The sequence below is a fragment of the Eurosta solidaginis genome, chromosome 2, assembly GCF_040869045.1.
Source record: "Eurosta solidaginis isolate ZX-2024a chromosome 2, ASM4086904v1, whole genome shotgun sequence".
Lineage (NCBI taxonomy): Eukaryota > Metazoa > Arthropoda > Insecta > Diptera > Tephritidae > Eurosta > Eurosta solidaginis.
This window is the reverse complement of record NC_090320.1, coordinates 9,981,657-9,999,145: the sequence shown is the minus strand read 5'-3', so window position 1 is coordinate 9,999,145 and position 17,489 is coordinate 9,981,657. Positions and strand designations below refer to the sequence as shown.

The 17,489-nt window shown below is 41.4% G+C and overlaps 1 protein-coding gene across 4 annotated transcripts; it reads right to left on the bottom strand.

The window, feature by feature from the left end:
• Positions 1-10,708: 10,708 nt before the first annotated feature.
• barr (barren) lies at positions 10,709-15,952 on the bottom strand. Of its 4 annotated transcripts, none has more exons than XM_067769339.1 (5): positions 15,639-15,952; positions 14,863-15,429; positions 12,582-13,431; positions 11,610-12,394; positions 10,709-11,545 (listed from the first exon to the last, which is right to left on the bottom strand). In XM_067769339.1, the coding sequence occupies exons 1-5, from the start codon at positions 15,651-15,653 to the stop codon at positions 11,201-11,203; spliced, it is 2,562 nt and encodes an 853-aa protein (XP_067625440.1). In that variant the 5' UTR covers positions 15,654-15,952; the 3' UTR covers positions 10,709-11,200. The 4 variants fall into 4 exon arrangements, with proteins under 4 accessions (XP_067625440.1, XP_067625438.1, XP_067625442.1 ...); XM_067769337.1 differs by having other exon boundaries at positions 15,719-15,952; XM_067769341.1 differs by lacking the exon at positions 15,639-15,952 and adding an exon at positions 15,559-15,624.
• Between the last annotated feature and the right edge of the window lie 1,537 nt (positions 15,953-17,489).

Genomic DNA, 17,489 nt, shown 5'->3' with positions numbered 1-17,489 from the left:
TTATCAAGCGGCAGAAGGGTTTCTCTGGTATACAGACGGTTCAAAAACTAACAACACTCCGTCCAGTTATGCCGTCTTCGACACAAAAGGTCTCATCTTAAGAATGCAAACCCTTTCAGAAACCCCATCTTCGTTCACAGCAGAAGCCATCGCTATCTATAACGCAATTACGATGGCGGAAGAAAAAGTCTCTAAGATTCTTATTTGCACCGACAGTGCTTCGGTTCTTAAAGCAGTCCAAAATCGAATCCCTAACTCAAACCCAATAAACAAAATAAGAGATATGCCAATCGATAATGAGCAAACAATCAGGCTATTATGGATACCTGGACATGTAGGTATCGCCGGCAATGACGCAGCAGACCTAGTCGCTAAATCAGTACTTATGGCACCTTTAACGACTTGCAACATCATAGAGAAAGGAAATAGTCGTCGATTCATTTTAAATCATCTACGCCATAAACGCACGCAAGAATTGCTATACTGCCACCACCACCCCTACAGCAGCATTAACCTAATCCCGGAAACCTCAAATTATCCAAAAGATATACCCAAAGGGCACATAAAAACTTTTTCACGTATTCGCCTTGGTCACGCACTTCACATGCACCAATACCTCATATCTGGAGAACCAAAACCATCTTGCCCATTCTGTCAAACGGATCTAACATTAAAACACATATTCATGGAATGCCCTGACCTGGAAGAAACCAGAAGACGCTACCTAAAAAGCAACTGGATTGATCTACAAAAATTAACCACGAAAGTGAACATAACTTCAATCAATAACTTCGTCAAAGCCAATAAAGGACATATCTAACATTACTTTAAAGCTTACAAAAAAAATCAAAAAAAAATCGATATAACTAATTCTCATCGAGCGGATAGCCCTGGCAGCTAATGCTCATTAGACATATGAATTTGTTAATTTATTTTAATAATGTTAATAAATTATAATAATAATAATAATAATAGCTCTACTTCCTTGAACTACAGTTCGTCCCGCCGTTTGTGCTCTGGGCGCTGCAGCATAAGAGATGTACAGTTGCATGTTTTACAATAAATTTGCATGCACTTATCGTAGTGCTCGTTCTGCATTCTACATAAATACTTCGGATACGTTTTACAACCACATATTTATGTTTAACTTAAACAAAGGCACATTTAACACTCTCAACTTCAAATATCATATAACGTTTGGAATAGCTTGAACTAACTTTGTGTTAGAATAATAGAATGAATGAAATGAAAATGAGCATTCAGATGGTGTTGGCAATGGAGTAGAGTAATGTCACAAGCTAATTTTATAAACTTTTCTATTTATTACCGAAGTCAAATAGAACAATAACTTTGTGGAGCGATTAAATATTTAAACTGCAATGGAACATATCGGATAAACTTACGAGGCTTAAAAGGTCAAATAGGCGGTGAGCATTTCACACTGTTGTTGTTGTGTTAACAGTCCTTCGGCCCATTCAATATGTGAAACCACTCAAAAAATGTTATCACAGTCCTCTAACAGGAGTGTCCAAGGAAACTAGCAGTTTCAGCAGGGGTAGGCCATAGGGAAGTTGCTGTTAGAGGCGTAGGTTCCACATTACAATTGAAAAGAATGTTGGTGTCATGTGGAGACATATCACCTGCGGACATACATTACATATGTCGAGGTAGATTCTGGTCCAGTAAGAATTTTTGCAGTACCCAGAACGAAGTTGGGTCAGAGTAACTCGTGTCGCTATTGGTAGTCTACTTTCCTTTTCTGGGTTCGATAATGTATACTTATAACGGGGATCAGCGGGCGCGACCTAACGAAGGTACTTACCGACTCAGCGTATATTAGGCTTAGGGACTCATTATGCTTATCTGTATCAAACGGCTGAGCTGGTAGGGGCCGAAACTCATCATAGTGCTCCCTTTAGGAGGTGGGGCTTAGTCAACCGATTGCAATGGGAACTCCTGGGGGAAAAGCGAGCATCGTTATGTAAAAGTGTTTAGGGTTTTGTTTCTAAATTGAACTGACGTTTGCTGACCATTCAGAAAGTTGTCCGTTCATTTTATTAGACAAGGGGGAAGGGGTGCACCTTCCTTAATTGACTGTCATTATTAAACTTGACGCGGCGGCAGTTCGAGCTACTTTCTTTCTTGTTTTTAATGCTTTGGTTACGGCTACTACTTCCACCTAAAAAACGCTACAGGGATCTGACAGCTTGTAGGATCTATTTATTTCCGGATCGGTACAGTTTACCGCAGACTCTGCTTTGGAACCATTGGTGTACACGTGTATCGCCTCGTCCGCTATTTCACCACCCTTGCGCCAACCAGCCACCTCTTTTGTGGTTCTAAGAGTTATACTACTATGGCTATATGTTCTGCGCTCAAGCTGCCCCGAGACGCTATGATCTTGGCCACTATGTCAGCAGGGGGAATGTGCAGAATGAAATACACAACAGCCGTCGGAATATTTTCAGGGCTCCCGTAATGCTAAGCACTGATAGCCTGCATACCTCTTATTTTTTGATGTAGCTTCTTTTTTGTGTGGCAGTCCACCAGATTTCATACACAGCTATATAGCAGCATTGAAAAATGCACTAAGTGTATAAAAAAACGAATAAAAATGTTAAGAACCCGTGGTTAAATAACGAAATTTTAGCCGCAATTAAAGAAAAAAACAAATATTACAAATTAAAGAAGAGATATATTAATAACTTATATTTTGAAAATATGTTTAGGTATTCAAGCACGTAATAAAATTTATAATGCGCGAAGGCAATTTTATGGGAGACAAATTGAAAATAATATCCAATCCAGTGCCAAGACGTGGAGTTTTAAATCAGCATATATATGGACAAACTAATGTATCGCCTCTAGCTATCACGCAAATAGATTATAATGATAAAGTTCTTACAACACCAACGGAAATAGCAGATGCTTTTCATCATTATTTTATACATATTGTAACGAATTTACTTGCAAATCCTCTTATTTGCCCTTCTGCTAAGTTCGAATCACTAAACTGTTGAATAAATAACTCCAATATTTAATAATGCAAAATGGCCTTTATTAAAGTACTTCACAATAACACTCAAATTTTGCAAAGAATAGCTTGCTTAATAACCAAACTGATTGATAGCTCAAATGAAACTCTATTATTCAAAATAATACTGCTCTTGCTCGCTAGATAGCGTCTTAATCGAAATCTCAAATCAAACTGAATTCCAGCGCCTCTACAATTGCCGCCTTTTATACTCTCGGATTTCAACGTTCGCATCTTCTAAGCGCTTCCAGAATCTACTAGTCCAGCAGCTCTCAAACTTCTCAGCTGTAACTACAATTGCACGATTTTATAGTTTTTTTCTCATTGCATACTTTCAGGAGTATCTCAGATATATGCATGTGTTTGTGCATTGACTCTCCGCTGCTCGTATACGTACATGGTACATATGTGTAGACGCAATTATTGTTTCGTTTATGTAGATACATAATGATTGATCTATGGATGTGAATTCACGTCACTGCTTAGCATCGGCTTAGAGACGATAGCATCGCTCAGTGCTGCTAACATTCGTTACAATATTATAAAAAAGCCAGGAAATTTTGAGTACTCCCCTGAGCCTGTAGATGGAATAACACATCCTTTTGTTTTAAGTCAGTGTGATTTCTAAGAAGTAAGAGATGCAATCACTACCCTTAACCCAAATTCGGCCAATGGTCCGGATGGCATTTCAGTCATATTGGTAAAAAAAATATAAAGAAGAATAGTCTGGTATGTTATCAAAGTTCATTAACGAATGTTTTCAAAGTGGTCAGTATCCAGAAGAGTTGAAAATCGGATCAGTAGTTCCAATTTACAAGAGTGGAAATAAGGAGGTCATGGCCGGAGCTATTTCTCTTTTGAGAAACGTCCGCAGCCTAGCTTGGTTGTCTAGGTTGTTGAGGAGTCGGATGCTCCCTTTGGAAGCGTTCGTACTCCTCCACAACCGATGTGAGAGATGCGACGTCAACAGAACCGCTTGCGATCTCGCCTCTTTGTATTCTCCGTAGAGTATACAGCGCTCGCTGCTACCTGTTACGACTAATCTGTCCTTGACGTTTTTTCCTCTTCTTTCCTTTGGAGGCCTGTGTACTATGTGTACTATGGTTGGTACCACCAGCCTCTTTAGGGTTGGAACTTGGTCCCTGGGTGCTGTGGTTGGTACCCATTTGGAACTTTTTTACTGTTGTTGTTGGTACTGATTGAGCCTTTGGTGTACTGTGGATGGTACTACCGCCAGCGCTGGTAATCGTCTCCTGACTGGAGGCGAGAAGCGTCTCCTCTTCAGACTCCGTCGCATGTGGCAACGGGGAATATTTTCTGTAGAAGGACCCGCTGTATCTTCAGTATCGTTTAACACATCATCAGCTTCGTTTACCGCATCCTCAAAGATATCTTTAGCTTCATCATTTTCTTCAATAGCTTCTTCTTCATCGGAAAATTCGTTTTGAATGCTACTATTGCACACCTCTTCTGGCACGGGTACATAATTTTCACTTTCCCCTTCTTGCTCGTGGCTTCGTCTTATTCGTATTTCCTTATTATCTGTATCATTGGATACTTTCTCTTTGTATGGAAAAACTGTTTAATCAAACTTCACATCTCGCTATATAAACAACTTTTGATCTTTTATATTCCAAAGTTTATAACCTTTTGGAGCATAACTAACGATCACTGACTTGCTGCTCTTCGGATCAAGCTTCTTTCTTTGCTGACTAGATATCTAAGCATACGGCTTGCAACCAAATACTCTAAGTTTGCTTACATCTGGCTTCACTCCATATCACATTTCAGCAGGAGTTATAGAACTACCCAACGACTTTGTTGGAATTCGATTTAGTACATAAACAGCAGTATATACAGCTTCGCACCACATTCTTTTTGGCACATTTGATTCGATTAACATACATCTCATTCTTTCCACCAACGTCCTGTTAAAGCGTTCTGAGACGCCATTTTGTTGCGGTGAATAAGTGACTGTTGGTTCAATTTGAATTCCTTTCTGCCTATACCAATTTTCTTGACCCTTTGATAAGTATTCCCGTCCTTGATCATACGTGGACTTTGATATTGAAGTACCAAACTTCGCAGTCACAACAGCTTAATAATCTTTCATAACTTCAAATACATTCGACTTATGTTTTACATTGTAAACCATTGCAAAATGCGTGTAATCATCAATGAAAGATACGAAATATTTTGATCCATTCCAAGCAACAGGATCAATTGGTCCGCACACATCGGAGTGAATCCGCTCAAGTGGCCTACTGTCTCGGTCACGATGCCCATTGAATGGTTTTCGACAATGCTTTGCCTCGACACACACATCACAAAATTCTATTTTTCACTCTTTATTTGTAACCCTGGTTACAAGCTCCTTATTGATCAATTCATCGAATGACTGTTGACCAATATGCCCCAAACGCTTGTGCCATAGTTTCACGTTCTCTTGATTACATATCAATGCTGATCGTCGCATAATATCAATTTCATACAAACCATCACGTAGGTATGCTGTTGGCAACAGCTCTCCATTCTTGATGATATTAGCTTTATTTTTACAAAATATAACATCCACGCCAGCTTTAGTAAGTTTACGATCAGATAACAAATTATCACGCAGTTCTGATACAAACAAAACGTCATTCATTACAAACTGCACTCCTTTATTACTATACCACTTACTTGTCCTGCATAGTTAGCAATAAGAGTTTGAGTATCTTTGGCAACGTCAATGAAAACGGGGTTATCTAGTTTCAAGAGCTTTTCAAAATACCATTTCTCATTTGCTAAATGGTCACTCTCTCCTGAGTCTAGTTTAAATTTCCATTTTTAATTTTGTATCTCTTTATGTTCACTTCCACGGTCAGCAACAAAACATATACGAGTAGATTTATTGTTCTCAACTGCGCTTCGAGCGTTAACATTACGACAGTCTTTAGCCTTATGACCCACCTTTCCACATTTGAAGCACTTTCCCGGAAATTTCTAAAATTTCTTGGAAGTCTTTTTACTAGAAAAAGCCGTATTTTCAATACAATTCATTTGTTGACGATCACATATCTTAATTTCCTCAGCTAACAATCTTTCTTTCACTAGATTGATAGTTAACTTCGCATCACTGATGTTTTGTAATGCCGTCACAAGAGGATCGAACTTCTCTGGCAAGGTCAAAAATAATTGTGCCAATAGATCTTCCTCATTCACTGTAGCACCAGCCATCTTTAATTGTCTCACTAAATTTTCGAATTTATTTAAATCAGCTGTTGTTGATGTTGTTGTTGTAGCAGTGCTTCGCCCCACCTAACAGCCGCGAGCGAACACAAATTGTCATCAATATCCTCTATCGGCAGTCCAAGGAAACTTGCTGTTTCAACAGGGGTGGACCATAATGAAAGGGGTGTTAGAGGCGTTGGTTCCACATTGCAAGCGGGGCATACATTATGTATGTCGGGGTTGATTCTGGATAGGTAAGAGTTTAACCTGTTACAGTATCCAGAACGAAGTTGAGCAAGAGTGACACGCGTTTCCCTGGGGAGTATGCGTTCCTCTTCCGCGAGTTTCGGATACTTTTCTTTGAGTACTGGATTCACCGGGCAATTCCTGGCATAAGGGTCCGACGCCTGTTTGTGGAGTTCACCAAGGACCTGCTTGTGTTTTTTCGTTTCATACGTCTGGGTTCTCAGGTGCCGTATTTCCTCAAAATGCTTACGGAGATGACTCCTTATCCCCTAGGCGGTGCTGCCTCTTCAATCAGATGTCTGTTGGGATGCTCAGGTTTCTGGGTATTCAACAGGAACTGTTTGGTCAGCATATCATTTCTCTCCCTGATGGGGAGTATTCTCGCCTCATTATGCAGATGGTGTTCTGGGGACATAAGACAGTCCGTGGCGATTCTGAGAGCAGTATTTTGGCAGGCCTGTAGCTTCTTCAGTGGGTAATTTTTAGGCTTGGCGACCATATGGGTGACGCGTAGCACGTAATCGGCTGGCTAATTGCTTTGTATGTAGTCATGAGCGTTTCTTTCTCTTTTCCCCAAGTACTTCCAGCGAGGGATTCGAGGATTTTGTTACGGCTCTGAATTCTCGGAACAATTGCGGCTGCGTGCTCACCAAAATGTAGATCCTGATCAAACGTCACACCCAAGATTTTGGGGTGTAGGACAGTCGGTAGCGTAGTGCCATCGACGTGGATGTTCAAAATGATCGACATTTGGGACTCCATGTTGTAAATAAGGTCGCGGAAGATTTAGTCGGTGATAATGCCAGGTTTCGCGAGGCGAAAAAACTGGAGATATCAGGGAGGTAGCCTTTTATTCTATAGCATAGCTCATCGATCTGTGGGCCTGGCCCTGTGGCCATTATTGTGCAGTCATCGGCGTAGGAAACAATTTTGACTCCTTACCCCAGCGGGTTAGGGGATCAGAATATACCCGCGGTAGGTATGCCTGTCGTAAGAGGCGACTAAAATACCAGATTCAAGGGGCTGTGTAGCGCAACCCTTCAGGTTGCCAGCGCAATATATAGCTTCTCCAAACCCAATTGTCAACCTCACCTATCCGCGGCGAATCCTGTTTCACTAACAGACGAGGCTCTGGCGATCCCAAGCTCCTCATGGAACTTTGGGGTAGGGAGGGAGGGAATGGCCTGAAGGTTTAATGTGGTCACATAAATCGTTCCCGAGATGGTCGGGCTAGCACCTTAATGGTGCTATGGTGCCGGAGCGTACCGGATTTGTATCCGGCAAAGGACCATCACATCGATAACACTCCCCAAAGCCTTCGGGGAGCAACCTTATCGCTACAACAACAACATTGTGACTCCTTCCGGTGGTGAAGGTAGCTTAGATATGTAGAAATTAAACAAAAGTGGGGATAGGACACCACCCTGTGGCATCCCTTGTTTAATTCTTCTTGGTTTTGATGTTTCGTTTCTAAATTGCACCGATGCCTGCCGACCACCCAGATAATTTGCGGTCCACCTTTAAAGACATGAGGGAAGGGTAGACCCTTCCAGGTCTTGCAGTAACGAGCCATGGTTGACCTGTCAAAAGCTTTTGATAGGTCTAGCGCTACGAGTACTGTTCTATGGTGGGGGTTTTGATTTAAACCGCAATTTATCTGGGTGTTAATGGATGGCATTTAGCGCGGTGGTAGTGCTACGGAGTTTTCTGAAGCCATGCTGATGACAGGCTAGCTGCAAATTTGCTTGGAAATAGGGGAGCAAAATAGCTTCAAGCGTCTTTGGTACTGGCGATAGGAGAGATATCGGACGATACGACTCTCCTATGTTAGCTGGTTTCCCAGGCTTTAGTAGCCATTGGCCATTTTCCATTTTTCGGGTATGACAAAGGTGGAAAGAGACAGGTTGAAGACATGCGCTAAATATTTGAAACCCTCTTTCCCTAGGCTTTTAAGCATCGGCATGGCTATGCCGTCTGTGCCCACTGCTTTGGATGGTTTAGCGTGACCAATGGCGTCTTCAACCTCTTTAGCGGTGATGGTGATTGGTGACGCGCTGTGTTTATGTGCGTGTCTGTTGGCCCTCCGTCTATCTTTGTCGACCGTAGAATGCATTATATATTGTCGGTAGAAATCGCTCGCGCATTTTTTTGCATCCGACAGCACTTTATCGCCAAAGGCGATGGAAACTTTGTCTTTGTGCTTAGACGGATTCGATAGGGACTTTACGGTGGACCAAAGTTTACCCACACCGGTAGAGAGGTTACAACCTCTTAGGTGCTCCTCCCATTTCGCCCGCTTGTGTTCATCCACAAGCAATCTGATGCGTTGGTTTATATCCCTTATTTGGGGATCGCCTGGATCAAGCTGTCTTATAAGGTCACGTTCTATCGCTAAGTTTGCGGCCTCCTCCGGGAAGTGGGGCCGAATTTCGGGAATTCTCCCGGTGGGAATGAAACGTGCCGAGGCGGATTCAATGACCTTGCGGAAGGCACACTCCCCTTGGCGGCCATCAGTCGGGATAAGGAGGGCAGCAAAGAGGTTATCTGTAAAAGATTTATATTCGTCCCACTTTCCTTTTTTGAAGTTTATGAAAGTGCGTTTTTCTGTGACGATGAAGTCGGCGGTACGCTCGAGCGAAATAGGTATAGGCAGGTGGTCGGATGCCAATGTTACTATCGGCTGCCAGTTGACGCAGTTTACAAGTTCTGCGCTCACGATTGAGATATCTGGCGAACTGTGACCGCTTCCTACCATACGTGTGGGGGCGTCACCGTTTATTGTGCAGAACGTCGTTTCTTCTATTTGATCCGCCAACATCTCACCCCTACTGTCCGCCCGCAAATTTGAATGCCATAGATCGTAATGGGCATTGAAATGGCCTAAGATAATGCGATTGTTGCCAGTGTGTAAGGCGCTGATATTAGGGGGGTATCCACTGGGGCAACAGATGGCAGGAGGGATGTAGATGTTGATGATTTCTAGGTTTGCATCGCCTGACCGGACAGATATGCCTTGACGTGGTTGAGAAAGACTAGGACGCAATTGCTGTTGTGGCCCTGGGACTGGGCGTCCTTGTGCAAGCATTGGGGTACCCGGATGATGTTGTTGTTGTTGTTGTTGTTGTTGTAGCGATAAGGTTGCTCCCCGAAGGCTTTGGAGAGTGTTATCGATGTGATGGTCCTTTGCCGGATACAGATCCGGTACGCTCCGGTACCACAGCACCATTAAGGTGCTAGCCCGACCATCTCGGGAACGATTTGTGTGGGGGGGTGTAGAAGACGGGGCTCAGCATTGCTACCGACTCTACTACGAAGATAGTAGTTATGAGTGGTAGCAGCTGTTTGAGTTGTTGGTGCCGTGGGGAGCGAGCAGCAGCGGGTACTTGTTGTGGCTTGCTGAGCAGTGTGGCTGCTGGCAGGTAGTGGGGGCACTTAGGCGTAGACTATGGGACGCCCTTGGGAGTGAACAGCAAGGAGCCATAAAAGATTTATAAAAGTTACGTGGACGTCGGGTTTTGGGATCAAGCCCAGAACAACCTGTCCGATACAACCATCCCTTACACGAGACACACTGAACAGAGTATGACCGTCCTAAAAAGATTCTTTTCCGGCAGATGCAGCAAAACCATTTCTCAGGACCGGGGTCAGGAGACGGACTCGGATTGGATTCGATACTTTCCCGGAGGAAGAGAATATGGAGCAGTCCCGCTGCAGGGAGCTGCTGGGAGGATGACAATTTGTGGGAGGGACGCAACAAATTAAATGGGGTTATACTGAAATGACAGTCCTTGGTCGGGAAAAATCCCGAGTCGCTCCGGTACATAGAACCAACTGCCTTGGGAAGCGCGTCATCTTCCATCATGCGGAGCGTTGCTAGCTGCTTCCGCACTAAAAGCTGACTCAATCGATTCTCTTGCAAATCCCATCTGAAGATTTTCCCACATCTCTCTAACCGTGTTCTTATCCCTGATATAAGCCAAGCAATCATTGTGAACAAACCCAACCAAAATATCCTTTGCTTTTTTTCTCTTTTTTAAGAAATTCTTCCTATGCCGCATCTTCAACGCGCGCATCGAGATGCATTTTCACTTTAAATTGCCTGTCATCGAAACCGATTCCCGAAAACTGCGGAATACCGTGATCCTTTAAATTGCCCATAACCTATTAGAATACACGTAACGCAGTAACGGTTCTTTATTAATAAAAGAATAATAATCAGTTCACGACAAAGGCGCAATACATATTTAATGAAATGAGAAAATCAAACTGAAAAAATATGACAAATATTTTTTCTTTAAACAACTAAAATTACAAAAATTGCTATGATTTACATACATTTGAATATTCAACGATTGCTATGATTAAATGTATTTCAATAAATTTCTTACTAATAAAATGATTATCTTGTTGCTGCTGTCGTTACACACATCTCATATCATATAGTACACTACATTGTAGGCTAGTACATTTCATAATTAATGTGGCCTTGATTACAACGTACTGGAAACTTAAAATCTTTATGTTTTTTTTTAATTGTAAATTTGTTTTTTAAAGGGCTGATAGCAGATTGCAAATGACTTAATAATGTACACTGTTGAAACATTGTTACACCAAAAATTTAAACATTATTCCGAACAACCGTCATCGAATCGATAATAGCAGCTTAATATTAGATTCGAAACCAGCAACAACAATAACCAACAATTATCAATCCGTTAATTGTCGTATTTTGAAGTCCTCCAAATCTTCTTGTGGTATCAGACGTAAATTAAAATCATTCGCTAGATGTAAAACTGAATAGAAAGCTATAGAAGGCGAAAGTGAATCCGCCATATTTTGTGTTAATATATCAGGCAAATGATCGTAAACATCTTTGAAACTAGCCATGCCTGGCGCAAAGTGTTCACCACTTATTATTGGATGTTGTGGTACATCCTCTGGTTGCACTGGAACTTTCATTTGTTTATTAATCAATTGTGTACAACAGCGTTTCAAATTTTTCATATCGATAACTTTGGCGCGCTTTGCGAAGGGCACTATAATTTTTGTGACCTGGAATTATAGGAAAAACTTGGTTGTTATCAGATATTTTATGAATAATGTTCTTTCTACGCACCTGACTCGGCGCGCCATCAAAACTTGTGGCTATTTCTAAAACTGTATTATTCGCCGCATTTTCACCATCATTATCTGATTGTGAATGATCATGCACAACACCATCTTCTCCACCTAGTCCACTTGCAGAGATATTCATAAAATTATCACCACCCACGCTAGCATTTCCTGCAACACCACTTAAACCGTCAGCACCACCAGCCGCACCATCAGCACCGTCACCACAGCCAGCATCATCGTGATCTCCAAAGTGTTCACCACCTGCGTTTCCATCCAATGCATTACCATGTAAACCATCACCACCAGCTAGCAATGCCGAATCAATGTCATCGTCATCAATATCGAACTGCACTACTGCGCTCGGTGCGCATTTGAATTTATTAAACATTTCCGGGTCTAATTGTAAGTCAGTGGGCAGTTTCAGTTTACGTTGATCCCACTTCTTTTGAAAATTAGCTTTTCTCGCTTTGTACTTGTCCAGGTTGATGAATATGTCATCGAATTCTTGTTCGAATTGCAATTGTTTCGAGCGTTTTTTGCTGAGTGCATTGGGACGACGTGCAGTTGCACGCTGGTTATTTACACCCTGTAATGTGGCCTGAGTGGAAAATCGCGGGCGTGACCGCTTGAACTTCCAATGGGATGGACCAGCCCAAAATTGTGATATCTTATCAAGTGGTCGATATGAGTATTCAAGTTTCGAACTTGCATCTACCGGACGCAAATCTTCTATAACCACCGGCGCTTTACGAAGGCCTCGACAATTTGTTATAGCAGTACGCTCCTCTGGAAAGGAAAATGGAAGTTATGTAGTGTACGATTCTACAGATAGACGATAGGAGAAGAGTTTTATATAATTTCAACAATATATATATTATTTCTTTTCCCAAAATTGTTAACAAACAAACTACGTTGTAGTTGCAGTTGCCATTCGGCAAGTGAGGAATTACAGAACAGAACTTGGAATTCTCACCTGTTGTCAACTCCTCAAAATCATTATAGTCCACAGCAAGTAAAGCTGGTTGATCATTCAACGACGGCAATGGTTCACATTCTGCATTAATATCAAATGCCATTACCATATGATCAACAGCACCCTTAGCACAATTTCCCCCTTCGAAGGGTGGCACATCATCAAACGGTGCATCAGCACTATCACGCAAACTGTGCGGTTCTTCATTGTCTGGCAGTGGCTCCGGCGTATCCGAAATTACATAACCCGTATGAAGCGGACGGAGTTTCAAATCATCAACACGTTTTATATTCATTAAACGATCACATGGTGCACAGTCCATTGATTCTGGGCCCACATTTTCTGTTGGTGCTGATATTGGTGCCACGGTATAATCACAATCCGTCTCTGTAGGATTTGCATCCCAAAAGCGGAATGTAGTTCGTAAACGCAACTCAGAATCAGTGGTTAATAATATGTTATTCATCAAACGATTAGATGAGTTTATTGAACCAACAATAGTATTTAGCTTGCCAAAGACAGGATCCTGTAGGGGCACTGTATCCAAACGAGCGTTCAATGTGTCTTTGTTTTTTGTAATAGTTGACACAACACGCCTCGTACGTTTTTGTTTTTGTTTAGGCTTCTCGGTCACTTTTTCTCCATTCTCATCAACGCCAGCAGCTGATGCCTTTGGATCTGCATTTCCTTCCCCACCTGTTGCTACATCGTCATCATCATCACTCTGTGCTTGACGATCTGTAAATTTTTGTGCATTTAATCCTGCTGACATACGTAATACATCGGTATGTACTGAATCTACGCGTAGGCCATATACTTTAGAGGAAGCTTCAAGGGAGGAACCGGCGACCTACAGAAAAAGAAAAATGATAAGTGCTAAACAAGTTTTTAAGAAGAAAAGCATCGTCGTAAGGCATAAAATAAGCTTCAAATCCGCTCTTGGAAATGGGCACAGAAAATCAATCACAAAGTAAGCTTGGAAGTCTTCAATGATAACTATCCCGAAAGTATGACTGATCATTACTAATGTGGGGCTTTCTTGGAGGATGAGACCTACATATTTTATGCCGACTCCGAACGGTATCTGCAAGGCAGATGAGTTTTCACTGAAAGATTTTCATGGCATTAATACACCCGGAGTACTTGCCGAACACTGCCGAGGGGCGACCCCGCTTAGATAAATTTTCTTTTGAAAAAACTTGTTTCTAAAGTTTTGATGTTGCTTTGCCCGGGGCGTGAGCCCAGGATCTTCGGTGTGGATGGCGGAGCACGCCACCATCACACCACGGTGGCCGCTACGGCCTGATAATCGGGCACAATATACATGGCTCACATAGTTGGATTATTTGTAATTTAGTTGCATGATGTTTATGGGAGTGCTGCTAAAGAATGCAGTTCTTTGCCGTAATTAAATGCAATATGCTCTGATATTAGCAATTTTTAAAATATTTTTCCGGCTCACCTTGTTTATCTGCACTCTAAAAGTATTTATGAGCTAACAAAGGCACAGTTAGAAATCAGGATTTTATAATAGAGGCATGAATCATGAGTTTTAGTCATTATATATTCAGGCACCTGACAACTAAAAGGCAGCGGCCGTGGTGTGGTGGTATCGTGCTCCGCCTAACACACCGAAGGTCCTGTGTTCATCTCCCGGACAAAGCAAGATGGAAAATTTAAAAAAGTTTTTTTTTTCAATTATAAGAAAAAATTTTTTTTAAGTGGGGTCGCCCCTTGGCAGTGTTTTGACAAATACTCCGATTATATTTCTGCCTTGAAAAGCTTCTCAGTGAAAGTTCATCTGCCTTGAAGTTGCAGTTCAGAGTCGGCATAAAACTTATAGGTCCCATCCCGCCAATATGTACATAGGAAAAATTAAAAGGAGCAAGACTCAAGCTCGCCTCAAATTTCTTGAGGTAAGTCAAACCAAAACTGTATGTAGTATGACAACGTATTGGTTTTGTACAAGGAACGGCTTTTTGGGCTACTTTAAATTAAGTCAGACATACACGTAGACTTAAGCTGCAGACATTGGTGCTTTATCGGTAACCTTATAACAGCTGATTCGACCAACCTTATTGGAAACAATGCAATCGATTATTGGTGCCGCTAAGGTCGTAACCGTATCGTAGCGATACGACAAACGGCACCAATGGCTCCCGCTTTATTTTTAGGGCAGTTGTAGTTTAGCTTCACAAAAATGTACATTGGAGGCTAGAAGCAATTCAGAAACTTTCTGATCTCACAAAATATACCTATTATAAGAAATCTTTAAATTTACCTTAAAATTATTCAGCGACTTGTGATGCCGATCCAAAAGCGTAGATAACGTATCAATTAATGATAATGACCACGCGTTTTCTCTACTCAACTTATTCCCGTTATATATTTCCAAACATTTTTTCAAAGTCTCATTTTCCTCAAACATTGATTCACGTCCGCTGCTGCTCTGCATAATTGTACGGCGACGTGCCTGTCTACGTTCCTCCTCATCATCATTGAGTGGTGTTCCAATAACATGGGCAGTGGCGACATTAACATTACGACCACCATCACGATATTCGGATCGGCGTAACGGGGTATCTGTATTTGTGGGCGTCATATTTATGTTGTTGTATTTATCTGCGCCACTGAAGCCACTGGTACTGGCTTCCTGCGCTATTACCTTTTGAGGCTGTACCACGGTTGCTACTCTCACTGTAACTGGCTGTACAAAGATACTATTTACCAATTGTTGTTGTTGTTGTGATGAACTAAGCTGCTGGTTTAACTGTTGCTGCTGTTGCTTCCAATGTCCAGCTGCTTCTGCCAATGAGGAACGCACTGGCGTAGTCGTCACTTGGATGTACTGTGAATTCATAGGGAAAGAGGACACAGTCATTGGTTTTACAACAAATTCGAAAGAAAAATATTTAATCTTTGCCACAAGATTTCTGCTTTTATAATTAAAATGAGTTCATATCCAATTTATTAATACATAATTCTCTTTATTTTTCAATATCTCTTTGCTTTGTTGTCCATTGCGTGCATCTTTTTCGTCGCATTTTATGCACTCACCTTTTGTTTTCGCATTCGTTGAGCGTCGTTGTTAGATTTGCAATACTCACTCACACTGCACAAACAACATTTATACTCACTTGTTTGCTTTTCGTTGGGGAACCGGTAATTTTCATAGATCTATGCAATTTCACCACTTGTTTTGGCAAATCGCTTAATTTAAAAACAATTAGCAAAAATATATTTTATATAATTTACATAAATTATAAATAATTTACAATGTTTACAAGAATTACATCGAAATTCGGTGCGCAATTGGCCCGCTTCAAGGTGTTCCTATTTGGCTTTGCTTGGTGTACAAAATTTCAGTTCATTTCAAATATTACAAACTTGACTATACAAGCGAGTGTCGCTGTTGGCAGATGTCAAACTGAGCGAGGAGTGCGTTCGCATGGAGGCAGCAAGTCAGTTGATTTTCAGATAAATGACTTTTTACTCAGTTTGCCTTAATGACTTTGGCGCATAATCATAGTTAAAAAAATAGATTTTAAAGTTAGTTGCAGCTTTTTGACATAAATTTCTATGAGCTATCTGTCAAAAAAGCTGAAACTAAATTTAAAACCTATTTTATTTTGACTATGATTATGCGCATATAAGTTTATGCAAATTATAAGAAACTTTCAAATTCCTAGCTCAAAGTTTTCAAATAAAATGATTTTGATAGCTTTTTTTTAATACCGGCGATGCAGAGAACATAGGGCCAGTAAACATTAGACTTTCACGTCGGCTTTCTGTTCACTTTGCATCAAGAGCTGACTTGGGACACCGGCCTTGAGTGCAATGTTCTCAAACCACTTCCAACACAATGGCAATGTCACAGCAATGCAAAGGGAAGATCTTACATATATTATTATTATTTATTTATTATTACGGCGTTTTAAGCCTAAAACTTTAATAATAATAGGATTTCTAGAATTTGGGGTGTCGGAATGCATGAGATTCCGATCAGCACGGGAACTGGTCGTCCCAACGGGCGAGTCTTGGAGTCATCTCATTGGGAGGTTGGAAGGAACGTGTTCTCAATCCTGCCCTACTCCAAGACGTATGATTACGCAGTTTTATTATTTATGCTGTCGGAATGCATTTGATTCCGGTCAACCCAAAAGCTAGCAGCTCAGCAGAATGAGCCACTCTTATCGGACGGTTATCAGTAATTTTTCCTTGCGTTATCAGTAATTTTTTGATAAGACTTTCTATGTGTGAAATATTCTTTGACAACAGCTGTCAAAAAAACTATCCATAAATTTGTCTCTTATATTTTGACTATGGCCATGCCTTCAAATTACTATCGCAATTCATTCTAATTGCAAAAAGATATCTGCACTCGTGTCGAAAATTTTTCATTTACAACTTTTCATAACGGCGTTCATTGCAGCAAGAACACTTCCAACGTGCCTTCAGTGTACGGTGCATTGTGGATAAGTACAAGTGTGTTGACTTCTTTCTAACAGGCACTCGCTTAAGTTAGCATCATAAAATCAGCTGATGATATGAGCCAACCTGTACATAATTGAACCATGGTTAGCATATTGGGAAAATCTGGATTGCCATTGTTGTTTCCGTTGAAAACGGTCAATTAGGGTTCTGTGCAGGGACGTAAAAGATTGAAACAGGGTTTATGTAGTCACAAAAGTGGGGATTCAAGGGGTTGTGTAGCGCAATATATAGTTTCTCCAACCCAATTGTCAACCTCACCTTCGAGCGGCGAATCCCGTTTCACTAACAGACGAGGCTCTGGCGACCCCAAGCTCCTCATGGAACTTGGGGGTGGGGAGGGAGGGATGGCCTGAAGGTTTAATGTGGCCATATAAATCGTTCCCGAGATGGTCGGGCCAGCACCTTAATGGTGCT